General features: G+C 52.6%; 1 protein-coding gene across 2 annotated transcripts in view; it reads right to left on the reverse strand.

Moving 5' to 3' along the window:
• DEDD (death effector domain containing) overlaps window positions 1-23201 on the reverse strand; it is a 23275-nt gene extending 74 nt beyond the window's left edge. Inside the window, exons 1-5 of one of the 2 annotated variants that reach the window (XM_082275175.1) lie at window positions 23084-23201; window positions 6672-7083; window positions 1732-1839; window positions 1469-1615; window positions 1-385 (exon numbers count right to left, since the gene is read on the reverse strand). The exon at window positions 1-385 is cut by the window's left edge and continues 74 nt beyond it. In XM_082275175.1, coding sequence (XP_082131301.1) covers window positions 9-385; window positions 1469-1615; window positions 1732-1839; window positions 6672-6996 — 957 coding nt within the window. In that variant the 5' untranslated portion in view covers window positions 6997-7083; window positions 23084-23201 and the 3' untranslated portion in view covers window positions 1-8. Of the gene's footprint in view, window positions 386-1468; window positions 1619-1731; window positions 1840-6671; window positions 7084-23083 lie in introns of both variants that reach the window. The other variant, XM_082275174.1, reaches the window with a different exon arrangement.
• Between the last annotated feature and the right edge of the window lie 4371 nt (window positions 23202-27572).

The following is a 27572-nucleotide window of genomic DNA, read 5'->3' on the forward strand; positions in this document are numbered from 1 at the left end:
TGTTGGCGTCACAGCGTGCTTTGCATCATCAAGTTCCGAAGCAGTTTCTGCCGGCCGATTTCGTAGTCTTCCTCGTCCACGTTGACCAGTAATTTGATGGCCTCGTGGCCCACAGCCTGCTTGAGGGAGTCCGTGATGAAGACGCCTTTCAGCGCCTCCAGCAAAGAGCCGTTGATGTAGTCGCGCCAGAAGGCGTCCAGGTAGGTGAGCTCGGAGAATTTGATGTCACAGATGATGGAGCCCAGGTCCCGGGATTTTAGGATGGTGTTGGCCTGGTTGAAGCGTTCGAACTGCCGCTCCAGGGGGTCCTGCTTGTTGGAGAAGACGTTGCCTTGTAGTGCAGTCTCGTGCTGGCAGTACTCGGCCCGTACCCGCAGGCGGATATCTGCGACGGGGACAGAAGGAGAAAAAAAAAGTCAACCACTGACCAAAAAAATGTAAGAGGAGATGTTACTGGGGCTCCCCACTGACCACCAATGTAAGAGAAGATGTTACTGGGGCTCCTCACTGACCACCAATGTAAGAGGAGATGTTACTGGGGCTCCCCACTGACCACCAATGTAAGAGGGGATGTTACTGGGGCTCCCCACTGACCACCAATGTAAGAGGGGATGTTACTGGGGCTCCCCACTGACCACCAATGTAAGAGGAGATGTTACTGGGGCTCCTCACTGACCACCAATGTAAGAGGAGATGTTACTGGGGCTCCTCACTGACCACCAATGTAAGAGGAGATGTTATTGGGGATCCCCACTGACCACCAATGTAAGAGGAGATGTTACTGGGGCTCCTCACTGACCACCAATGTAAGAGGAGATGTTACTGGGGGCTCCTCACTGACCACCAATGTAAGAGGAGATGTTACTGGGGGCTCCTCACTGACCACCAATGTAAGAGGGGATGTTACTGGGGCTCCCCACTGACCACCAATGTAAGAGGAGATGTTACTGGGGCTCCTCACTGACCACCAATGTAAGAGGAGATGTTACTGGGGCTCCTCACTGACCACCAATGTAAGAGGAGATGTTACTGGGGCTCCTCACTGACCACCAATGTAAGAGGAGATGTTACTGGGGCTCCTCACTGACCACCAATGTAAGAGGAGATGTTACTGGGGCTCCCCACTGACCACCAATGTAAGAGAAGATGTTACTGGGGCTCCTCACTGACCACCAATGTAAGAGGAGATGTTACTGGGCTCCTCACTGACCACCAATGTAAGAGGAGATGTTACTGGGGCTCCTCACTGACCACCAATGTAAGAGGAGATGTTACTGGGGCTCCTCACTGACCACCAATGTAAAAGGATATATTATTGGGGCTCCCCACTGACCACCAATGTAAGAGGGGATATTATTGGGGCTCCCCACTGACCACCAATGTACTGGAGCTCCCAATTTTAGTAAGACCATAGCAATTCCCAACCCCTTGTGGTGGTAATGTATCCTCTTTAGTAGCATCCGCCTACCGCATGTTTGCTTCTCCTTGGGGTCCGGCGTGACCGATTTCCTCCTCTTCTTCTGGCTGTTGAGGGGCGGTCTGCCCCTTCCTGGCCTCTTAGTGCAGATTTGGGGTCCGGAGGAAGGGGAACACACCATGGGGTGGTGGGGTGGGGCTGCTGGATAGAGAACACAGACAGGAAACGTTACACTTGCATTATTGGGCCGGAACTCTCCCCCCTCCCCCCCCCCCCCAAAGGATCCTGCCTATGACCATACATGCAGCTCTTACCAGGTGAGCGCAGGTGCTCCGTACTGGACTCTCCGCTGCTGTGCGTTCGCGGCGTCATGTAGTGAATGGAAGTCTCTTCGAGGTATTTGTCTACAAGGTCCGGGCACACTGCGGGCAAAGGACAACACGGTGACAACCCGTCCGGTCCACCCAAAGGCGATACTTTATAGGTGGAGTCTGCTGCGCTGAGTCACCCCCAGGCTTCCTTGTATCTCCCAGCCCTGGCCCCGCCTCAGAAGAGTGGGGCTCTCGTAATGGAAAGACCCAAGAACACAAGCGTGGAGGTATCGCTACCTAGGTGGGATAACTCTCCATCATCCGCCAATCACTGTTTCCCAGGGACTCACATTTGGGACTGTACCCGGGAAAGAGGTGTATCTGGGAGAAGGCTCCAACCCATCATACTACTCAAGTGGCAAATAAAAAAACAGCCCAACTAGAGCACCCTGCGTGGAAATTCTTACTGCCGTGGGTGCAGGGGCTGCTCCAACCATGCTGTTTTGGTTTGATGTGTGATGAGTTGGAGCGTGCGCACAGTATACTATACACTGACTCCCAGGGATGAGGATGATGGGTCCCAGCAGATGACCGAGACAAGCCGCAAAATCTAACTGCCAACCTGATCCGTGTACGTTGTTGCTTAGTTCAGTACTTTTTGCGTTACTTACTACTTACTCCCGGAACCCTCTACGTTTCCCACTGCCGACCCCTCTACATGTCCTACGCCTACGGTCCTCACTGCCGAGCTCTCAACGTTTTTTTACTCCCGACTCCTCTACGTTTCTCACTGCCGACCCCACAACATGTCCTACGGTTCTCACTGCCGAGCTATCAACGTTCCTCACTGCCGACCCCACTACATGTCCTACGGTCCGCACTGCCGACCCCTCTACGTTTCTCACTGCCGACCCCTCTACATGTCCTACGGTCCTCACTGCCGACCTCTCAAAGTTTCCCACTCCCCGACCCCCTCTACGTTTCCCACTCCCCGACCCCCTCTACGTTTCCCACTCCCCGACCCCCTCTACGTTTCCCACTCCCCGACCCCCTCTACGTTTCCCACTCCCCGACCCCCTCTACGTTTCCCACTCCCCGACCCCCTTTACGTTTCCCACTCCCCGACCCCCTCTACGTTTCCCACTCCCAGTGTTTCCTACTTCCCGACCCCCGAACGCTCTACGTTTCTCACTGCTGACCTTTCTACGTTGCTTACTCCTGACCCCTTTACATTTTACGCCCAACCGCCAACCCCTCTACATTTCTTACTCCCAACCCCCGACCCCTCTACGTTTCTCACTGCCGACCACACTACATGTCCTATGATCCTCACTGCCGAGCTCTCAGTTTTTTTACTGCCGACCCCTCTACGTTTCTCACTGCCGACCCCTCTACGTTTCTCACTGCCGACCCCTCTACGTTTCTCACTGCCGACCCCTCTACGTTTCTCACTGCCGACCCCTCTACGTTTCTCACTGCCGACCCCTCTACGTTTCTCACTGCCGACCCCTCTACGTTTCTCACTGCCGACCCCTCTACATGTCTTACGGTCCTCACTGCCGAGCTATCAACGTTTTTTTACTCCCGACCCCTCTACGTTTCTCACTGCCAACCCCTCTACGTTTCTCACTGCCGACCCCACTACATGTCCTACGATCCTCACTGCCGAGCTATCAAAGTTTTTTACTCCCGACCCCTCTACGTTTCTTACTGCCGACCCCTCTACGTTTCCCACTCCCCGACCCCCTCTTCGTTTCCCACTCCCCATGTTTCCTACTTCCCGACCCCCGAACGCTCTACGTTTCCTACTCCCCGACCCCTCTACGTTTCTCACTGCTGACCTTTCTACGTTGCTTACTCCTGACCCCTTTACATTTTACGCCCAACCGCCAACCCCTCTACATTTCTTACTCCCAACCCCCGACCCCTCTACGTTTCTCACTGCCGACCCCACTACATGTCCTATGATCCTCACTGCCGAGCTCTCAGTTTTTTTACTGCCGACCCCTCTACGTTTCTCACTGCCGACCCCTCTACGTTTCTCACTGCCGACCCCTCTACGTTTCTCACTGCCGACCCCTCTACGTTTCTCACTGCCGACCCCTCTACGTTTCTCACTGCCGACCCCTCTACGTTTCTCACTGCCGACCCCTCTACGTTTCCCACTCCCCGACCCCCTCTACGTTTCCCACTCCCCGACCCCCTCTACGTTTCCCACTCCCCGACCCCCTCTTCGTTTCCCACTCCCCGACCCCCTCTTCGTTTCCCACTCCCCATGTTTCCTACTTCCCGACCCCCGAACGCTCTACGTTTCCTACTCCCCGACCCCTCTACGTTTCTCACTGCTGACCTTTCTACGTTGCTTACTCCTGACCCCTTTACATTTCTTACGCCCGACCGCCAACCCCTCTGTTTCTTGCTGCCGACCCTCTACATTTCCTACTCCCGACCTCTCTACGTTTCTTACTTCCGACCCCTCTACATTTCCTACTCCCCGACCTCTCTACATTGCTTACTCCGGACCCCTATGCACTCCACCTTTCCTACTCCCGACCCTTCTACGTTTCTTACTCCCGACCCCTGAAAGCTCTACCTTTCCTACTCTTGACCCCTGAACTCTGTGTGCTTCATGTGGTTGTAAAGGCTGAAGGTTTTTTTTAACTTTAATCGCATGCCTTTAAGTAAAAAAAAAACCTTCATGCAGCTCATCCCCACCCCCTCTTATACTTACCTGAGCCCCATCTTGACCCAGCGCTGTGCACGCGAGCAGCAGCTCACTAACTCCCCTCATTCGCTCAGAGACAGCAGCTCCCGCCGCTGTCAATCACAGCCAGTTATGAGGGGCCTGGGGCGTGGTTAGGGCCCTACACAAGTGCCCTCATAGCAAGCAGTTTCCTATGGTGGGCACTCGGCGTGGGACCCAAGAAAAAGAGGATCTATGCAGAACCATTACACAGAGTAGGTAAGTATAACAGGTTTGTTATTTTAAAAACTTAATTTGATTTGTTACAATCCCTTTAATCCTGATCCTGTAACTCTGTACACTACTCTCCTGGAACACTCTACAGTCCCGGCTCCCCAACCCCTCTACAGTCCCGGCTCCCCAACCCCTCTACACTCCCGGCTCCCCAACCCCTCTACACTCCCGGCTCCTCAACCTCTCTACACTCCCGGCTCCCCAACCTCTCTACACTCCCGGCTCCTCAACCTCTCTACACTCCCGGCTCCCCAACCCCTCTACACTCCCGGCTCCCCAACCCCTCTACACTCCCGGCTCCCCAACCCCTCTACACTCCCGGCTCCCCAACCCCTCTACACTCCCGGCTCCCCAACCTCTCTACACTCCCGGCTCCCCAACCTCTCTACACTCCCGGCTCCCCAACCTCTACGTTTCTGACCCCCTGAACTCTATGTTTTTCACTGCCAACCCCTGACCTCTCCACATTTCTAGTTCTCCTTCCCATCCCCTCTATGCTTTTCCCTCCCGACCCCTCTACCCTTCACCCTCCCTCCCTCTCCCTCCCGACCGACCCCTCTCCTTCCCTCCCGACCCCTCTAACCCCTCTCCCTCCCTCCCGACCCCTCTAACCCTTCTCCCTCCTGACCCCTCCAACCCTTCTTCCTCCCGACCCCTCTAACCCTTCTCCCTCCCGACCCCTCATAGGCTTCTCCCTCACAAAGAAAGCTGCACCTCTTTTTTTAATTATTAATTTTATTGCCATCTGAATGAATCCACAGCAAACTTAAGCACAATACTCACTACCAGATCCCACTCCACTAATGTGTTTCAACCCTCGACCACTATGACTGAACCCCAGTTAGGATAAAACATGGGGGGGGGGGCGAGGGGGAAGTGGCAGCAGGATCTGTGAGAGCGATGTAAATTGCTGGCAATTCATTTACGTGAATGTTTTTTGCCAATGAAAAATAAAGTGACGGAGGCGCAGCTTTGATTAATAGAACCTCATTTCAAATCGCTGTATTCATATACAGATCTCCAACCTGCATTTTAGACCAATCAGCATCTCAGATTAACAGCTGCTGAGATAAAACCTCAGACACTCTTCCCATTCACATCAGCGGTAAAGTGCAATCACTGAACAGCAATACTCAGCAGAAGGCTCAGCCTTCGAATATACAAAGATGGCTGCCCCGTGTTACAAATATAAAAAAATTGACAGTCGCAAGAGGCCAGGACTGACAACTCTCATATCCCTTAAACCTCAAGATTCCAATAAATCTATAACCACCATTCTAATTCCAGAAGTGATGACACCAGGATACAGAACCTCAGGTCAGGCTTTTAGCTATGGTTAGGGTTGCACCCATACTGGTTTCATCAGTGAGTACAAATACTGATACTTTCAGTGAAGTACTCATGCGATTCCATGCAGTGCGATTTGCACCCATTCATTTTGTATTGACGCAAAGTATCGGTTTCAGTATCGGGAGCATTTGGGCGAGTAGTGATACTCCTGTAAATGCTATGTGCCGGTATTGGCGCATCCCTGGGTATGGTCGGTATAACCACTGGGGAGATTTTCCTTCACTTCCTGTCAGAACTGAAAACGTCAGGGGGAAATCTCTCCAGTGGCGATAAATGCAACAGAACAATCTTCTCCAATGCAAAGAAGTTCGAGCCGCTGTCAAGTTTACAAATCGCTGTCTTCTTCCTGCCCCGGTGACCCCCATTCTCGTCATGGTGTCACAAGGACAGGAAGTGAGGTATAAATCCCCCCCCCCCCCCCCTCAACAGGGTCATCAATAAAAGTCTCTACTCTACAAATGTATCCAAAATAGTTGAATTTTAAATGTCTCACAAAGTTTCATATACTCCGAGTGCTTGTCGTTCGTTTTAACCATGTCATCGGGCCACACCTCTTTTTTTTGATGAACACCAAATGACAGAGAACCTGTTGTTCCACACAAGCATGAGAACTCACCGGCCCGCCTCCTCTTCAGGGTCACGTATGGCAGCAGGTCATGCCGCGTTATAATCCGTAACAGCTGGAGAACCTGGCGAAAGTTTGTCTCGTCGCAGCGGCCCTGCCTCTCCAGGGCCAGCAGAAAGTCCCGCCCCGTGCGGATCATGCCGCGTTCGTAATCGTCTATAACGTCCACAAAGAGGAAGGAGAGGACCCGCACGTCCCGATGGGTCAGGTGCGTCCCTACGATGTCGAACATCCGGTGCAAGCTGTACAGGCCGTGCTCCTTGTCGCCCGCTTCCTCCGGCCAGGCCTGGTCACGGCTCCGCTTCTGGTACGCCATGGCTGGGCGTCGAGGGCCGGACGCTCTCTTCCTTCGCTCCGCCACCTCTGTCCCGCTGCGTTAACACCGCAATGTGGCGACTTGTCTCTGCAGTGGAAAGAAAAGAGTCGCATAAGAGGAGAGCGCAGGGTGATGGCCGCTGTAAAAACCTCCATTATGTATAATGAACCCGTCACAGTTCCTTCACCCCAATTCCCGCACCTTCACCCCTCACAAACCCATTTCCCACACATTCACCCCTCAGATCTTTCCCCAATTCCCGCACCGTCACCCCTCAGATCTTTCCCCAATTCCCGCACTGTCACCCCTCAGATCTTTCCCCAATTCCCGCACCGTCACCCCTCAGATCTTTCCCCAATTCCCGCACCGTCACCCCTCAGATCTTTCCCCAATTCCCGCACCGTCACCCCTCAGATCTTTCCCCAATTCCCGCACCGTCACCCCTCAGATCTTTCCCCAATTCCCGCACCGTCCCCCCTCAGATCATCCCCCAATTCCCACAATGTCCTCCCTCAGATCTTTCCCCAATTCCCGCACCGTCCTCCCTCAGATCATCCCCCAATTCCCGCAACGTCCTCCCTCAGATCATCCCCCAATTCCCGCAACGTCCTCCCTCAGATCATCCCCCAATTCCCGCACCATCCTCCCTCAGATCATCCCCCAATTCCAGCAACGTCCTCCCTCAGATCATCCCCCAATTCCCGCAACGTCCTCCCTCAGATCATGCCCAATTCCCGCAACGTCCTCCCTCAGATCATCCCCCAATTCCCGCAACGCCCTCCCTCAGATCATCCCCCAATTCCCGCAACGCCCTCCCTCAGATCATCCCCCAATTCCCAAAACGCCCTCCCTAAGATCATCCCCCAATTCCCACAACGCCCTCCCACAGATCATCCCCCAATTCCCGCAACGTCACCCCTCAGATCATCCCCCAATTCCCACAACGTCACCCCTCAGATCATCCCCCAATTCCCGCAACGTCCTCCCTCAGATCATCCCCCAATTCCCGCAACGTCCTCCCTCAGATCATCCCCCAATTCCCAAAACGCCCTCCCTCAGATCATCCCCCAAATCCCGCAACGTCCTCCCTCAGATCATCCCCCAATTCCCGCAACGCCCTCCCTCAGATCATCCCCCAATTCCCGCAGCGTCCTCCCTCAGATCATCCCCCAATTCCCGCAACGTCACCCCTCAGATCATCCCCCAATTCCCACAACGTCACTCCTCAGATCATCCCCCAATTCCAGCAACGTCACCCCTCAGATCATTCTCCAATTCCCACAACATCACCCCTCAGATCATTCCCCAATTCCCACAACGTCCTCCCTCAGATCATCCCAATTCCCGCAACTTCACCCCCCAGATAACCCCAATTCACCCAACTTGCCACAGTTCCATCATCTTCACCCCTCACGTTACCTCAATCCCCGCATCTTCACCCATCACATCACCCCGATTCCCGCAGCTTTACCCCTCACATCACCACAATTCCCACAACGTCACCCCTCAGATCACAATTCCCGCAACGTCACCCCTCGGATCACCACAATTCCCGCAACGTCACCCCTCGGATCACCACAATTCCCGCAACGTCACCCCTCGGATCACCACAATTCCCGCAACGTCACCCCTCGGATCACCACAATTCCCGCAACGTCACCCCTCCGATCACCACAATTCCCGCAACGTCACCCCTCCGATCACCACAATTCCTGCAACGTCACCCCTCAGATCACCACAATTGCCGCAAGTTTATCCCTCATCATCCTAATTCCTGCACCACCCCAGCACTGGTGTCAGTACATTAACCCCTCCCCCCAACATTGGTGGATACTGGCAGTAAAATGTAACCACAATAACCCCCAAACACTGGTGTCAATGAACATAACCACCGGCATTGGTGTCAAAAGAAAAAGGATAGCACAGAGCTGCCATAGCTGGGTGATGGACAGCGCCACACCAGGTACAGCTGGCCACAAAAAAAAAAATGTAAAACCCTCCAATCCCGCCCACCCGTAGAGACTCCCATACCTGGAGTATGTACAGTATGCAAACCTCAAATTTTAGCTCCAAACATTAAGGGTCAGACCTTCCAAAGGGTAAAATTCTACTTCCACTAGGTGAAGCCTGGTAGAAGCCCAGGAACCAGAAGCGCAAGGAAAATAAAAAAAATGGTGGGAGGTTCACTTGTGAGGAAGGGGGTGTCTGGCGCAAAGCCAGGGACGTCTCATGAAGGGTCCTCAAGTTGATGGTGACCCAGTCCACCAAGCTGCACCTATAGCTTTGGTTGGACTGACCCTTTACCCTTAGCTGCTCTACATTTTGGGGCCCACGATCGTAATGCTTACACAGGGATAGATGATGGGGGGGAAGGACCGCCTATTGGCCAGAAAAAAAAGCAACTCTTGATGTAAGGTTCACAAAACGCACTTCTAGGTGGCGGTGGTTCCCAGAGAGATTTCTATATTTCAAAATTCAGACTTACAGACGGCATCATCTGTATCATCGCCAGCATGCACTTTGAAGTTTGAAAAGTAGAATCACTTTGAGTGGGTTGCGCCCAACGGTGACTGTGGGTGATGGACCTTCTTGGGGGGCTTGGACTGCTACCTTTTTGGTATGACTATGTGGTCATTTTAGCAAGAAGACTTGTGTGAGGAGTAAGGAGCGCCCCGTGCCAAGAAAAATGTAACTCCTAATGTAGGGTTCACAAAATGTTTAATTGGAAATGTACACATGTACAATAAGCCAACGTGTTTCAGGGAACAGACACCCCCTTCTTCAGGGCTGTTAGTGCGTGCTTATAGGTGGGGGTGGCCCCCAGAGTGATTTCTAAATTTCGAACTTCAGATTGACAGAGTGCCAGCTGGTGACGATGCAGATGCTGCCTTCTGATGTGTAGGTAGATGCATACAAGTGTAGGTAATGGCCTCAGCCAGCGCTGCTTCACTGGCCACGCGCTCTGACATGTTTCGTCCCCCACATCTGGGCTAAGCCACAGAGGTCAATCTGAAGTTTGGGAACCATCATCACCTACAAGTACGTACTAACAGCCCTGAAGAAGAGTCCATTTTCCCGAAACACGTTGGCTCGATGTACGTGTACATTTTCAATAAAGTTTTGTGAACCCTACATCAAGGTTTTTTTTGGGAAACCGGGCGCTCTTTACCCAAGACTTATTACTGAAACAACTACATGGTCATACCAGAGAGGTAGCAGGCCAAGCCCTCAAAGAGGGTTCACCACTAATGAGCTCAACCCAATCTAAGTGACTCCTTGCCAACTGAGCCACCTACCTACAACTAGTGACCAATCCAGTCAATCCAGCGTGGTCCCCAGACCAAACCAGACTCTCCCCCACTTGACAGCATTCAGCCCTATCAATTGGTTGTGTTGTGGGAAGCAGGTCACATGATCCCCATACTTGGAAGTTCTAGGAATTTTTCAGTGCTCTAATAGCGGGAAAGCTCTTGAAAAGTTGACGTCAACCAATCCAATTAACTGCAGTGTTGGCAGAGTGAGGAAGGGGGTGTCTGAAGCAAAGCCAGTGATGTCTCATATAGAGTCCTTAAAACCTCAAAAAGAGCGGATGGTGACCCAGCCCACCAAGCTTAACCTATAGCTTTGGTTGAAATGACCCTTCGGGTTCCATATTTTGGGGCAGTGTTCGGCCCACGATCATAATGCTTACACAGGGTGAAAGATCTTCCACCCCACCTGACAGTATTCAGCCCTAGCAACTGGTTGGGCTGTGGAAAGAAGGTCACATGATCTCTATACTTGGATGTTCTAGATATTTTTGAGTGCTCCAACTGTGGGGAAGCTCTTCAAAAGTTTCACGTAAACTAAACCAATCAACTGTAGTTTTGGTGGGCTGAGGGAGGTGGTGTCTAAAGCAATGCCAGTAACATCTCATTGCTGTCTTGAGGATTCTCAATAAGAGCCGATGGTGACCCAACCCATCAAGCTTCACCTATAGATTTGGTTGAACTGACCCTTTGCCCCTTGGGGTTACATATTTTGGGACCATGTTCAGCCCTAGCAATTGGTTGGGTCATTGGAAGTAGGTCACATGATCCCCATACTTGGAAGTTCTAGATATTTTTGAGAGCCCTGACAGTGGGAAACTCTTTAAAAGCTTCACATGAACCCAACCCAATGTATTGTTGGCAGGGTGAGGGAGGGGGTGTCTGAAGCAAAGCCAGCGACGTCTGATTGAGGGTCCCCAAGACATCAACAAGAGCCAATGGTGACCCAGCCCACCAAGCTTCACCTATAGCTTTGGTTGGACTGACCCTTTGGGGCTCCATATTTTGGGGCACCACCATAATGCTTACACAGGGTTTAAGATCTTCCAACCCCCCTACCTGAGAGTGTTCAACCCTAGCAATTGGTTGGGTCATGGGAAGAAGGTCACATGATCCCCATACTTGGAAGTTCTAGATATGTTTGAGAGCCCTGACATTGGGAAGCTCTTTAAAAGGTTAACATGAACCCAACCAAATGTATTGTTGGCAGGGTGAGGAAGGGGGTGTCTGAAGCAAAGCCAGCGGCATCTCATTGAGGGTCCCCAAGACATCAACAAGAGCCGATGGTGACCCAGCCCACCAAGCTTCACCTATAGCTTTGGTCGAACTGACCCTTTGCCCCTTGGGGGTTACATATTTTGGGGCAGGGTTAGCCCTAGCGATTGGTTGGGTCATAGGAGAAAGGTCACATGATTCCCATACTTGGAAGTTCTAGATATTTTTTAGAGCCCTAACAGTGGGAAGCTCTTTAAATGAACCCAACCCAACCAAATGTATGGTTGGCAGGGTGAGGGAGGGGGATGTCTGAAGCAAAGCCAGAAATGATGTCTTGGGGGCCCTCAATGAGGGAACAAGAGCCGATGGTGACCCAGCCCACCAAGCTTCACCTATAGCTTTGGTCGAACTGACCCTTTGCCCCTTGGGGGTTACATATTTTGGGGCAGTGTTAGCCCTAGCGATTGGTTGGGTCATAGGAGAAAGGTCACATGATCCCCATACTTGGAAGTTCTAGATATTTTTTAGAGCCCTAACAGTGGGAAGCTCTTTAAATGAACCCAACCCAACCAAATGTATGGTTGGCAGGGTGAGGGAGGGGGATGTCTGAAGCAAAGCCAGAAATGATGTCTTGGGGGCCCTCAATGAGGGAACAAGAGCCGATGGTGACCCAGCCCACCAAGCTTCACCTATAGCTTTGGTTGGACTGACCCTTTGGGCTAGATATTTTGGGGCACCACCATAATGCTTACACAGGATTTAAGATCTTACACCCACCCCTACCTGACAGTGTTCAACCCTAGCAATTGGTTGGGTCATGGGAAGGTGGTCACATGATCCCCATACTTGTAAGTTCTAGATATTTTTGAGAGCCCCAACAGTAGGAAGCTCTTTAAAAAGGTTAACATGAACCCAACCCAACCAAATGTATTGTTGGCAGGGTGAGGGAGGGGGTGTCTGAAGCAAAGCCAGCGGCATCTCATTGAGGGTCCCCAAGACATCAACAAGAGCCGATGGTGACCCAGCTTACCAAGCTTCAGCTATAGCTTTGGTCGAACTGACCCTTTGCCCCTTGGGGTTACATATTTTGAGCCATGTTCAGCCCTAACAATTGGTTGGGTCATGGGAAGAAGGTCACATGATCCCAATACTTGTAAGTTCTAGATATTTTTGAGAGCCCTTACAGTGGGAAACTCTTTAAAAGCTTCACATGAACCCAACCCAATGTATTGTTGGCAGGGTGAGGGAGGGGGGTGTCTGAAGCAAAGCCAGCAATGTCTCATTGAGGGGCCCCAAGACATCAAGAGCCAATGGTGACCCAGCCCACCAAGCTTCAGCTATAGCTTTGGTTGGACTGACCCTTTGGGGTCCATATTTTGGGGATCCACCATAATGCTTACACAGGATTTAAGATCCCCCCCCCCTCCTACCTGACAGTGTTCAACCCTAGCAATTGGCTGGGTCATGGGAAAAAGGTCATATGATCCCCATACTTGGAAGTTCTAGATATTTTTGATAGCCCTAACAGTGGGAAGCTCTTTAAAAGCTTCACATGAACCCAACGTATTGTTGGCAGGGTGAGAGAGGGGGGTGTCTGAAGCAAAGCCAGCAATGTCTCATTGAGGGGCCCCAAGACATCAAGAGCCAATGGTGACCCAGCCCACCAAGCTTCAGCTATAGCTTTGGTTGGACTGACCCTTTGGGGTCCATATTTTGGGGATCCACCATAATGCTTACACAGGATTTAAGATCCCCCCCCCCTCCTACCTGACAGTGTTCAACCCTAGCAATTGGCTGGGTCATGGGAAAAAGGTCATATGATCCCCATACTTGGAAGTTCTAGATATTTTTGATAGCCCTAACAGTGGGAAGCTCTTTAAAAGCTTCACATGAACCCAACGTATTGTTGGCAGGGTGAGAGAGGGGGTTGTCTGAAGCAAAGCCAGCAGCGTCTCATTGAGGGGCCCCAAGACATCAAGAGCCAATGGTGACCCAGCCCGCCAAGCTTCACCTATAGCTTTGGTTGGACTGACCCTTTGGGGTCCATATTTTGGGGCACCACCATAATGCTTACGTAGGGTTTAAGATCTTCCAACCACCCCTACCTGACAGTGTTCAACCCTAGCAATTGGTTGGGTCATGGGAAGAAGGTCACATGATCCCCATACTTGGAAGTTCTAGATATGTTTGAGAGCCCTTACAGTGGGAAACTCTTTAAAAGGTTAACATAAACCCAACCAAATGTATTGTTGGCAGGGTGAGGGAGGGGGTGCCTGAAGCAAAGCCAGCGACGTCTCATTGAGGGTCCCCAAGACATCAACAAGAGCCAATGGTGACCCAGCCCACCAAGCTTCAGCTATAGATTTGGTCGAACTGACCCTTTGCCCCTTGGGGTTACATATTTTGGGACCATGTTCAGCCCTAGCAATTGGTTGGGTCATGGGAAGAAGGTCACATGATCCCCATACTTGGAAGTTCTAGATATTTTTGATAGCCCTAACAGTGGGAAGCTCTTTAAATGAACCCAACCCAACTAAATGTATTGTTGGCAGGGTGAGCGAGGGGGGTGTCTGAAGCAAAGCCAGCGATGTCTTGGGGGCCCTCAATGAGACAAGAGCCGATGGTGACCCCATCAACAAGAGCCAATGGTGACCCAGCCCACCAAGCTTCACCTTTAGCTTTGGTCAAACTGACCCTTTGCCCCTTGGGGGTTACATATTTTGGGGCAGTGTTGCCCTAGCGATTGGTTGGGTCATAGGAGAAAGGTCACATGATCCCCATACTTGGAAGTTCTAGATATTTTTTAGAGCCCTAACAGTGGGAAGCTCTTTAAATGAACCCAACCCAACCAAGTGTATGGTTGGCAGAGTGAGGGAGGGGGGGGGGTGTCTGAAGCAAAGCCAGCGATGTCTCATTGAGGGTCCCCAAGACATCAAAAAGAGCCAATGGTGACCCAGCCCACAAAGCTTCAGCTATAGCTTTGGTTGGACTAACCATTTGGGGTCCATATTTTGGGGCACCACCATAATGCTTACACGGGGTTTAAGATCTTCCACCCACCCCTACCTGACAGTGTTCAACCCTAGCAATTGTTTGGTTAATGGGAAGAAGGTCAAATGATCCCCAAACTTGGAAGTTCTAGATATTTGAGAGCCCTGACAGTGGGAAACTCTTTAAAAGCTTCACATGAACCCAACCCAACGTATTGTTGGCAGGGTGAGGGAGGGGGGTGTCTGAAGCAAAGCCAGCGACGTCTCATTGAGGGTCCCCAAGACATCAACAAGAGCCGATGGTGACCCAGCCCACCAAGCTTCACCTATAGCTTTGGTTGGACTGACCCTTTGGGCTCCATATTTTGGGGCACCACCATAATGCTTACACAGGGTTTAAGATCTTCCACCCACCCGTACCTGACCATGTTCAACCCTAGCAATTGGCGTCATGGGAAGAAGGTCACATGATCCCCAAATTTAGAAGTTCTAGATATTTTTGAGAGCTCCAACAGCAGGGAAGGTCTTCAAAGAATGGGGGATGGAGGTTCTATCAAGAGAACTTTGTCAGTGACCCTCCTTTTAAATGGAGAACCCTACCCTGGCGCGTGAACTCAAACCAGTCCAATCAATTGTAGTGTTGGCGGGGTGTTCTAGCATTCATCGGAATGTGACGTGATTGGCAGCAAAAGACCATCTACACGTATGACATGATGCATGTGATCAGTCTTCTCCCTCAGCAGACAGACAACCCCCTCCTCCCCAAGCTTCCATTCGTCACGCAGGCCTCGGCCAGAAGTCGCTTTATTCCCACGCCTGGTTTGAGTTTGTAGCACTTCCCAGAGGACAGAAGCTTTCCAATGGTCATTGAGGGTCAGTGAGGGCTCACAAGAGGCAGAAGAGAAATTTACTTCCACCCAACAGATCTCTCCATCTTTATCTTCCGCTACCCTGCAGAACGTTCGACGCTCCTGAGAAAAAAAACAACTATTGGGGTCCCAGATACAGCGCCTTGAAAAAGTATTCATACCCCTTGACATTTTCCACATTTTCTCATGATACAACCAAAGACGTAAATGTATTTTATTGGGATTTTATGTGATAGACCGACACAAAGTGGCCATAATTATGAAGTGGAAGGAAAATGATAAATTATACAAATAAATCTGTGAAAAGTGGGGGGGGGGGGCATTTGTATTCACCCCCCCCCTTTAATCTGATACCCCTAACTAAAATCTAGTGGAACCAATTGCCTTCAGAAGTCACCTAATTAGTAAATAGAGTCCTCTTGTGTGTCATTTAATCTCAGTATCAATACAGCTGTTCTGTGAAGCCCTCGGAGGTTTGTTAGAGAACCTTAGTGAACAAACAGAAGGCCAAGGAACTCACCAGACAGGTCAGGGATAAAGTTGTGGAGAAGAGTAAAGCAGGGTTAGGTTATAAAAAGATCTCCCAAGCTTTGACCATCTCACAGAGCGCTGTTCAATCCATCATGGGAAAATGGAAAGAGTATGGCACAACTGCAACCCTACCAAGACATGGCCGTCCACCTAAACCGACCGGCCGGGCAACCCTACCAAGACATGGCCGTCCACCTAAACCGACCGGCCGGGCAACCCTACCAAGACATGGCCGTCCATCGAAACCGACCGGCCGTGACCCTACCAAGACATGGCTGTCCACCTAAACCGACCGGCCGGGCAACCCTACCAAGACATGGCCGTCCATCGAAACCGACCGGCCGTGCCCCTACCAAGACATGGCCGTCCACCTAAACTGACCGGCCGGGCAACCCTACCAAGACATGGCCGTCCACCTAAACTGACCGGCCGTGACCCTACCAAGACATGGCTGTCCACCTAAACCGACCGGCCGTGACCCTACCAAGACATGGCTGTCCACCTAAACCGACCGGCCGTGACCCTACCAAGACATGGCCGTCCACCTAAACCGGCCCGGGCAAGGAGAGCATTCATCAGAGAAGCCAAGAGGCCCATGGGAACTCTGGAGGAGCTGCAGAGATCCACAGCTCAGGTGGGAGACTCTGTCCACAGGACAACTATTAGTCGTGCGCGCCACAAATCTGCCCTTTATGGAAGAGTGAGAAGAAGAAAGCCATAAGAAGTCCAGTTTGCAGTTTGGGGGGGGACGCAGCAAACATGTGGAAGAAGGAGCTCTGCTCAGAGGAGACCAAAATTTAACCAAAACGCTATAACTGCACATCACCCTGAACACACCATCCCCACTGTGAAACATGGTGGTGGCAGCATCATGGTGTGGGGATGCTTTTCTTCAGCAGGGACAGGGAAGTGGGTCAGAGGTGATGGTAAGATGGATGGAGTCAAATACAGAGCAATCTTAGAAGGAAACCTGCAAAAGACTTGAGACTGGGGCGGGGGTTCACCTTCCAGCAGGACAACGACCCGAAACATCCAGCCAGAGCTACAATAGAATGGTTTACATCAAAGCATATTCATGTGTTAGAATGGCCCAGTCACAGTCCAGACCTAAATCCCAATAAAATACATTTACGTTTTTGGTTGTCACATGACAAAATGAGGGAAATGTCAAGGGGTGTGAATACTTGAGCATTCCAAAAAAGATCACCCTGTTCTCGAGACCCTAAAGCCTTTTCTAGAAGCCAAACTCCAGGACATCCGTTTTAAAAGCTTTGGGGGGGTCAGCAAACGTGTCCCCAAAAGGTGTCAACTTACAACCATTGGACAACAGCGCACCATAGACCTTCAATACCATTTTGACCACCCCAATTCCTGCACCCCCATTACCCCAATTCCCGCACCTTGACCCCTCCTATGCCCCCAATTACGGCACCTTGACCTCTCCGACCTCCTATCCCCCCCAATTCCGGCACCCTGACCACTTCGATCCCCCCCAATTCCGGCACCCTGACCACTCAAATCCCCCCAATTCCGGCACCCTGACCACTCAAATCCCCCCAATTCTGGCACCCTGACCACTCAAATCCCCCCAATTCTGGCACCCTGACCACTCAAATCCCCCCAATTCCGGCACCCTGACCACTCAAATCCCCCCAATTCCGGCACCCTGACCACTCAAATCCCCCCCAATTCCGGCACCCTGACCACTCAAATCCCCCCCAATTCCGGCACCCTGACCACTCAAATCCCCCCAATTCTGGCACCCTGACCACTCCGATCCCCCCAATTCCGGCACCCTGACCACTCCGATCCCCCCAATTCCGCCACCTTGACCACTACGATCCCCCCCAATTCCGGCACCTTGACCTCTCCAATCTCCCCCAATTCCGGCACCTTGACCCCTCCCAATTCCGGCACCTTGACCCCTCCCAATTCCCCCCCAATTCCAGCACCTTGACCCCTCCAATTCCCCCCCCACCCAATTCCCGCATGTTAACCCCTCCGATCACCCCAATTCCTGCACCTTGACCCTTCCCATCACCCTAATTCCCACACCTTCACCCCTCCGATCTCCCCAATTCCTGAACCTCCAATCACCCCAATTCCCGAACCTCCATCCCTCCAATCACCCCAGTTCCCGAACCTCCATCCCTCCAATCACCCCGATTACTGTTAGTCCATCTCTCCAATCACCCCAATTCCTGAACCTCCATCCCTCCAATCACCCCAATTCCTGAACCTCCATCCCTCCAATCACCCCAATTCCTGAACCTCCATCCCTCCAATCACCCCAATTCCTGAACCTCCAATCCCTCCAATTCCTGAACAGCCATCCCTCCAATCACCCCAATTCCTGAACAGCCATCCCTCCAATCACCCCAATTCCTGAACCTCCAATCCCTCCAATCACCCCAATTCCCGAACCTCCATCCATCCAATCACCCCAATTCCCCAACCTCCATCCCTCCAATCACCCCAATTCCCGAACCTCCATCTCTTCAATCACCCCAATTCCTGTTAGTCCATTCTCTGCAATTCCTGCCCCTCCACCCCTTTGATCACCTCAAGCGTCGGTGCCAGCGGATGCAATGACAACCCCCAGCGTCGGCGCCAGCAGATGCAATGACAACCCCCAGCGTCGGCGCCAGCGGATGCAATCACAACCCCCCCAGCGTCGGCGCCAGCGGATGCAATCACAACCCCCCCAGCGTCGGCGCCAGCGGATGCAATCACAACCCCCCCAGCGTCGGCGCCAGCGGATGCAATCACAACCCCCCCAGCGTCGGCGTCAGCGGATGCAATCACAACCCCCAGCGTCGGCGGATGCAATCACAACCCCCAGCGTCAGCGGATGCAATCACAACCTCCAGCGTCAGCGTCAGCAGATGCAATCACAACCCCCAGCGTCAGCGGATGCAATCACAACCTCCAGCGTCAGCGTCAGCAGATGCAATCACAACCCCCAGCGTCGGCGGATGCAATCACAACCCCCAGCGTCTGCGTCAGCGGATGCAATCACAACCTCCAGCGTCGGTGCCAGCGGATGCAATCACAACCCCCCCAGCGTCGGCGCCAGCGGATGCAATCACAACCCCCCCAGCGTCGGCGCCAGCGGATGCAATCACAACCCCCCCAGCGTCGGCGCCAGCGGATGCAATCACAACCCCCAGCGTCGGCGCCAGCGGATGCAATCACAACCCCCAGCGTCGGCGTCAGCGGATGCAATCACAACCCCCAGCGTCAGCGGATGCAATCACAACCTCCAGCGTCGGCGTCAGCAGATGCAATCACAACCCCCAGCGTCGGCGGATGCAATCACAACCCCCAGCGTCGGCGGATGCAATCACAACCCCCAGCGTCGGCGCCAGCGGATGCAATCACAACCCCCAGCGTCGGCGTCAGCGGATGCAATCACAACCCCCAGCGTCAGCGGATGCAATCACAACCCCCAGCGTCAGCGGATGCAATCACAACCCCCAGCGTCAGCGTCAGCAGATGCAATCACAACCCCCAGCGTCGGCGGATGCAATCACAACCCCCAGCGTCGGCGCCAGCGGATGCAATCACAACCCCCAGCGTCGGTGCCAGCGGATGCAATGACAACCCCCAGCGTCGCTGCCAGCGGATGCAATGATAACCCCCCCCAGCGTCAGTGCCAGCGGATGCAATCACAACCCCCAGCGTCGCTGCCAGCGGATGCAATCAACCCCCAGCGTCGGCGTCAGCGGATGCAATCACAACCCCCAGCGTCGGCGGATGCAATCACAACCCCCAGCGTCGGCGCCAGCGGATGCAATCACAACCCCCAGCGTCGCTGCCAGCGGATGCAATCACAACCCCTCCAGCGTCGCTGCCAGCGGATGCAATCACAACCCCCAGCGTCGCTGCCAGCGGATGCAATCACAACCCCCAGCGTCGGCGGATGCAATCACAACCCCCAGCGTCGGCGGATGCAATCACAACCCCCAGCGTCGGCGGATGCAATCACAACCCCCAGCGTCTGCGCCAGCGGATGCAATCACAACCCCCAGCGTCTGCGCCAGCGGATGCAATCACAACCCCCAGCGTCGCTGCCAGCGGATGCAATCACAACCCCCAGCGTCTGCGCCAGCGGATGCAATCACAACCCCCAGCGTCGGCGTCAGCGGATGCAATCACAACCCCCAGCGTCGGCGTCAGCGGATGCAATCACAACCCCCAGCGTCGGCGTCAGCGGATGCAATCACAACCCCCAGCGTCGGCGGATGCAATGACAACCCCCAGCGTCGGCGGATGCAATGACAACCCCCAGCGTCGCTGTCGGCGGATGCAATGACAACCCCCAGCGTCGCTGCCAGCGGATGCAATCACAACCCCCAGCGTCGCTGCCAGCAGATGCAATCACAACCCCCAGCGTCGGCGGATGCAATCACAACCCCCAGCGTCGGCGGATGCAATCACAACCCCCAGCGTCGGCGGATGCAATCACAACCCCCAGCGTCGCTGCCAGCGGATGCAATGACAACCCCCCCAGCGTCAGTGCCAGCGGATGCAATGACAACCCCCCCCAGCGTCAGCGCCAGCGGATGCAATGACAACCCCCCCCAGCGTCAGCGGATGCAACGACAACCCCCAGCGTCGGTGCCAGCGGATGCAATGACAACCCCAGGCATGGCTGTACTGGGAGCGCAGTAACTCCACCTCACAGCCCCGCCTCTGTAGGGTGGAGTCCCAGCACCTGGGACACCGCTATCTCTATGGTGCCCAGTAGCCTGAATGGCACATGTTGGGCACTATGAGGACTACAAGGAAGAGGGTGGGCGGGCCTACGCTGGGACTGGATGGAGGTCAGGCAACAGAATGTCAGTGACAAGGAGTGCCCACCCCCAGCATGGGTGCCCAATATTGCCCATCCCTGGGTTAGAGCCTCTCGGGGGTTCATTGTTGTGCCCCCTTTTGGATATTCACCTTACTTCCTGTTCTGGTGACCACACAGGAAGTGAGGGGAAGTCTCTCCAATGCCTGGCAGTAGCTTTAACCCTTCACTTTGCAGACACAGAATTGCCCCATCCACCCTTCCCTACTGGTGGTCACCTGGTTATTCCCAGGGACAAGCATGCTGCCAGTGAAGTCAGAAGTCCTGCACTCCCTCCAGGTCAGTGATCTCCTCATTCCGGGCCCCCATTTCTATTAGTGACATACAGAGGACATTAAACTACAAGAGCCGCCACATCCAGCACAGCGCCACCCACTGGGCGGGGGGAATACATTCACAGCCAACAGAGGGATGATAAGAGAAGGGGGTGGGGGTATCTGGAAGAAGGGTATGGAGTGTGGGCGGGGTATCCAGGCAGTGGGCGGGGCAGTTATGAAAGGGGGTGTACATGGACTGTTTTGGAGAAGAGGGGCAGTTATGGAAGGGGAATCTATATAAGGGAGGGGGGTAAAAGCTGCAGTTATGGGGGAGGGGGGTATGTATAGAGGTGAAGTTAAGGGGGGGGTATATATAGGGGAGCAGATCTATGGAGGGGCAGGTATGGGGGAGGGGGGTATGTATAGAGGGGCAGGTATGGGGGGGGGTATGTATAGAGGGGCAGGTATGGGGGGGGGGGTATGGAATGGAGGGGTATGCACGGAGGGGCAGTTATGGGTGGAAGGGGGGGATCTATAAAGGGGCAGATATGGGGGGTATGTATAGGGGGGCAGTTATGAGGGAGGAGGGTATGTTTGGGGGGGGCAGTATGTATTTAGGGGCAGTTATGGGGAGGGGGTATCCATGGAGGGGCAGATATGGGGAAGTGTGGGGTATGTATTTATAGGGGGCAGTAATACAGTAGGGGAGTGGGGTATTTATAGGGGGAGTTGCACAGAGTGGAGGGGGGTATTTATAGGGGGCAGTTAAACAGAAGGGGAGGGGGTATTTATAGGGGGCACCTATACAGAGGGGGAATTTATAGGAGTCAGTTATACAGGGGGGGGGTATTTATAGAGGCCAGTTAGAGAGGGGGAGGTATAAACAGGGGGCAGTTATACAGAAGGGGGAGGGGGGTATTAATAGGGGGGCAGTTATACAGAGGGGGGAGGGGGTTATTTATAGGGGGGCAGTTATACAGAGGGGGAGGAGGGCAGTTATAGGGGGGCAGTTATACAGAAGGGGGAGGGGGTATTTATAGGGGAGTAGTTATACAGAGGGGGAGGGGGGGGTATTTATAGGGGGGCAGTCATACAGGGGGGTATTTATAGGGGGCAGTTTTACAGAGGGTAAGGGGGTATTTATAGGGGGGCAGTTATACAGAAGGGGGAGGGGGTATTTATAGGGGGGCAGTTATACAGAAGGGGAGGGGGGTATTTATAGGGGGGCAGTCATACAGGGGGGTATTTATAGGGGTGCAGTTATACAGAGGGGGAGGGGGGGTATTTATAGGGGGGAAGTCATACAGGGGGGGTATTTATAGGGGGGGGGCAGTTATACAGAGGGGGAGGGGGGTATTTATAGGGGGGCAGTTATACGGGAGGGGGTATTTATAGGGGGGCAGTTATACAGAGGGGGAGGGGGGCAGCTATACAGGGGGGTATTTATAGGAGGGGCAGTTATACAGAGGGGGAGGGGTATTTATAGGGGGGGCAGATATACGGGAGGGGGTATTTATAGGGGGGCAGTCATACAGGGGGGGTATTTATAGGGGGGGGCAGTTATACAGAGGGGGAGGGGGGTATTTATAGGGGGGCAGTTATACGGGAGGGGGTATTTATAGGGGGGCAGTCATGCAGGGGGGTATTTATAGGGGGGGCAGTTATACGGGAGGGGGTATTTATAGGGGGGCAGTTATACAGAGGGGGGAGGGGTATTTATAGGGGGGCAGTTATACAGAGGGGGTATTTATAGGGGGGGGCAGTTATACAGAGGGGGAGGGGGGTATTTATAGGGGGGCAGTCATACAGGGGGGGTATTTATAGGGGGGGGGCAGTTATACAGAGGGGGAGGGGGGTATTTATAGGGGGGCAGTCACACAGGGGGGGTATTTATAGGGGGGGGGGCAGTTATACAGAGGGGGAGGGGGGTATTTATAGGGGGGCAGTTATACGGGAGGGGGTATTTATAGGGGGGGCAGTTGTTCTCGGTGACACCAGCAATGTCCGGCTCTGAAGGAAGCTCCAGGCTCGGAGGAGGGTGGGGGGGTTGTTTCTCTCTTACCCCCGGGGGGTAGCTCTCTCTCTCGGTCAGCCTCCACACCCCGTTCAGCTCTCAGGCCGGAGCCGCCATCATGGATCCGTCAGCTTCTCTATAGACGGGAACATCCGGGCACCGGGCCGGGGTGGAGCCGCTGGAAGAGGCGGAGCGATCTCTGGGATTGGCCATCTCCGCTCGCCGTATCTCTCCTCCAACTCCCCCATTGGAAACAATGAAGGCCCGGGGGCCATCTTTACTGCGGGCGACGTCACGCCGCGCTGGGAGAAGGCGTGTTCGGCTTCACCGCCCGCCGCTAACATGGCGCCGCCGCCATCTTGGAAATGGGCAGCCTGGCAAATACAAACTGAAAACAGACAAATATCCCAACAATCCACCCAAAACCATTAATGTTTGAAAACTTTATGAAGAGAAGTAATAATATTAATAGTAATATGTAAAAATAGAATCCAGCCTGCACCAGGGGCAGCGTCACCACACAGCCTCACCGCTCTCCTCTGAGGAGAATGGAGACATTTCCCCACATAAAGGTCATGCCAGGCTTTGTGCTCTATGAGTTTCAGATGGAATGTGAAAGAGAAAACATTTCTATCCGATTTATATTTCCATCAGTGACAACATTGAGGAGATTTCCACTCACTTCCTGTCCCTGTGACCCCATACAGGAAATAAGGGGAGCGAACGCAAACATAAACAGGAAACGTAACTTTTCCCACCTCCGTCTTAGACTAAAAATGTGTCATGTGAGGTAAGCATGGCTTCCCGGCCTATTCACATTATTCTACGACTACTAAAGCTGCACAAAGGACGACAACCTAATGGACATGAGGACTTTAGTGTGTCTGCAGTCTCTGACCGTCTCCTGTACTATGTCTGCAGTCTCTGAACATCTCCTGTAGTATGTCTGCAGTCTCTGACCATCTCCTGTAGTATGTCTGCAGTCTCTGACCGTCTCCTGTACTATGTCTGCAGTCTCTGACCATCTCCTGTAGTTTGTCTGCAGTCTCTGACCATCTCCTGTATTATGTCTGCAGTCTCTGACCGTCTCCTGTAGTATGCCTGCAGTCTCTGACCCTTTCCTGTACTATGTCTGCAGTCTCTGACCGTCTCCTGTAGTATGCCTGCAGTCTCTGACCCTTTCCTGTACTATGTCTGCAGTCTCTGACCATCTCCTGTACTATGTCTGCAGTCTCTGACCGTCTCCTGTACTATGTCTGCAGTCTCTGACCGTCTCCTGTAGTATGTCTGCAGTCTCTGACCGTCTCCTGTACTATGTCTGCAGTCTCTGACCATCTCCTGTACCATGTCTGCAGTCTCTGACCATCTCTTGTAGTATGTCTGCAGTCTCTGACCATCTCCTGTATTATGTCTGCAATCTCTGACCATCTCCTATAGTATGTCTGCAGTCTCTGACCGTTTCCTGTACCATGTCTGCAGTCTCTAACCGTCTCCTGTAGTATGTCTGCAGTCTCTAACCGTCTCCTGTAGTATGTCTGCAGTCTCTGACCGTCTCCTGTACTATGTCTGCAGTCTCTGACCATCTCCTGTACTATGTCTGCAGTCTCTGACTGTCTCCTGTAGTCTGTCTGCAGTCTCTGACCGTCTCCTGTACTATGTCTGCAGTCTCTGACCGTCTCCTGTAGTGTGTCTGCAATCTCTGACCATCTCCCATAGTATGTCTGCAGTCTCTGACCATCTCCTGTACTATGTCTGCAGTCTCTGAACATCTCCTGTAGTATGTCTGCAGTCTCTGACCATCTCCTGTAGTATGTCTGCAGTCTCTGACCATCTCCTGTAGTATGTCTGCAGTCTCTGACCATCTCCTGTACTATGTCTGCAGTCTCTGAACATCTCCCATAGTATGTCTGCAGTCTCTGACCATCTCCTGTACTATGTCTGCAGTCTCTGACCATCTCCTGTACTATGTCTGCAGTCTCTGACCATCTCCTGTACTATGTCTGCAGTCTCTGAACATCTCCTGTAGTATGTCTGCAGTCTCTGACCATCTCCTGTACTATGTCTGCAGTCTCTGAACATCTCCTGTAGTATGTCTGCAGTCTCTGACCATCTCCTGTAGTATGTCTGCAGTCTCTGACCATCTCCTGTAGTATGTCTGCAGTCTCTGAACATCTCCTGTAGTATGTCTGCAGTCTCTGACCATCTCCTGTAGTATGTCTGCAGTCTCTGACTGTCTCCTGTACCATGTCTGCAGTCTCTGACCATCTCCTGTAGTATGTCTGCAGTCTCTGACCATCTCCTGCACTATGTCTGCAGTCTCTGACCATCTCCTGTACTATGTCTGCAGTCTCTGACCGTCTCCTGTACCATGTCTGCAGTCTCTGATCATCTTCTGTAGTGTGTCTGCAGTCTCTGACCGTCTCCTGTAGTATCTCTGCAGTCTCTGATCAACTCCTGTACTATGTCTGCAGTCTCTGACTGTCTCCTGTACCATGTCTGCAGTCTCTGACCATCTTCTGTAGTATGTCTGCAGTCTCTGACCATCTCCTGCACTATGTCTGCAGTCTCTGACTGTCTCCTGTAGTATGTCTGCAGTCTCTGACCATCTCTTGTAGTATGTCTGCAGTCTCTTACTGTCTCTTGTAGTATGTCTGCAGTCTCTGACCGTTTCCTGTAGTATGTCTGCAGTCTCTAACCATCTCCTGTAGTATGTCTGCAGTCTCTGACCATCTCCTGTACTATGTCTGCAGTCTCTGAACATCTCCCATAGTATGTCTGCAGTCTCTGACCATCTCCTGTACTATGTCTGCAGTCTCTGACCATCTCCTGTACTATGTCTGCAGTCTCTGACCATCTCCTGTAGTATGTCTGCAGTCTCTGACCATCTCCTGTACTATGTCTGCAGTCTCTGAACATCTCCTGTAGTATGTCTGCAGTCTCTGACCATCTCCTGTACTATGTCTGCAGTCTCTGAACATCTCCTGTAGTATGTCTGCAGTCTCTGACCATCTCCTGTAGTATGTCTGCAGTCTCTGACCATCTCCTGTAGTATGTCTGCAGTCTCTGACCGTCTCCTGTAGTGTGTTTGCAGTCTCTAACCATCTCCTGTAGTATGTCTGCAGTCTCTGACCGTCTCCTGTACCATGTCTGCAGTCTCTGACCATCTTCTGTAGTGTGTCTGCAGTCTCTGACCATCTCCTGCACTATGTCTGCAGTCTCTGACCGTCTCCTGTAGTATGTCTGCAGTCTCTAACCATCTCCTGTAGTATGTCTGCAGTCTCTGACCGTCTCCTGTAGTGTGTCTGCAGTCTCTGACCGTCTCCTGTAGTATGTCTGCAGTCTCTAACCATCTCCTGTAGTATGTCTGCAGTCTCTGACTGTCTCCTGTAGTGTGTCTGCTGTCTCTGACCATCTCCTGTAGTGTGTCTGCAGTCTCTGACCGTCTCCTGTAGTGTGTTTGCAGTCTCTGACTATCTCCTGTACTATGTCTGCAATCTCTGACCATCTCCCATAGTATGTCTGCTGTCTCTGACCATCTCCTGTAGTGTGTCTGCAGTCTCTGACCGTCTCCTGTAGTGTGTTTGCAGTCTCTGACTATCTCCTGTACTATGTCTGCAATCTCTGACCATCTCCCATAGTATGTCTGCAGTCTCTGACCGTCTCCTCTACTATGTCTGCAGTCTCTGACCATCTCCTGTAGTATGTCTGCAGTCTCTGACCATCTCCTGTAGTATGTCTGCAGTCTCTGACCGTCTCCTGTAGTATGTCTGCAGTCTCTGACCGTCTCCTGTATTATGTCTGCAGTCTCTGACCGTCTCCTGTAGTATGTCTGCAGTCTCTGACTGTCTCCTGTACTATGTCTGCAGTCTCTGACCGTCTCCTGTAGTATGTCTGCATTTTCTGACCGTCTCCTGTAGTATGTCTGCAGTCTCTGACCATCTCCTGTAGTATGTCTGCAGTCTCTGACCGTCTCCTGTACTATGTCTACAGTCTCTGACCATCTCCTGCACTTTGTCTGCAGTCTCTGACCGTCTCCTGTAGTATGTCTGCAGTCTCTGACCGTCTCCTGTAGTATGTCTGCAGTCTCTGACCGTCTCCTGTAGTATGTCTGCAGTCTCTGACCATCTCCTGCACTATGTTTGCAGTCTCTGACCGTCTCCTGTAGTATGTCTGCAGTCTCTGACCGTCTCCTGTAGTATGTCTGCAGTCTCTGACCATCTCCTGCACTATGTTTGCAGTCTCTGACCGTCTCCTGTAGTATGTCTGCAGTCTCTGACCATCTCCTGTAGTATGTCTGCAGTCTCTGACCGTCTCCTGTACCATGTCTGCAGTCTCTGACCGTCTCCTGTAGTATGTCTGCAGTCTCTGACCGTCTCCTGTAGTGTGTCTGCAGTCTCTGACCGTCTCCTGTAGTATGTCTGCAGTCTCTGACCGTCTCTTGTAGTGTGTCTGCAGTCTCTGACCGTCTCCTGTACTATGTCTGCAGTCTCTGACCGTCTCCTGTACTATGTCTGCAGTCTCTGACCATCTCCTGTAG

Source organism: Pelophylax lessonae, assembly GCF_965119305.1.
Source record: "Pelophylax lessonae genome assembly, chromosome: 13".
NCBI classification, from domain to species: Eukaryota; Metazoa; Chordata; class Amphibia; order Anura; family Ranidae; genus Pelophylax; species Pelophylax lessonae.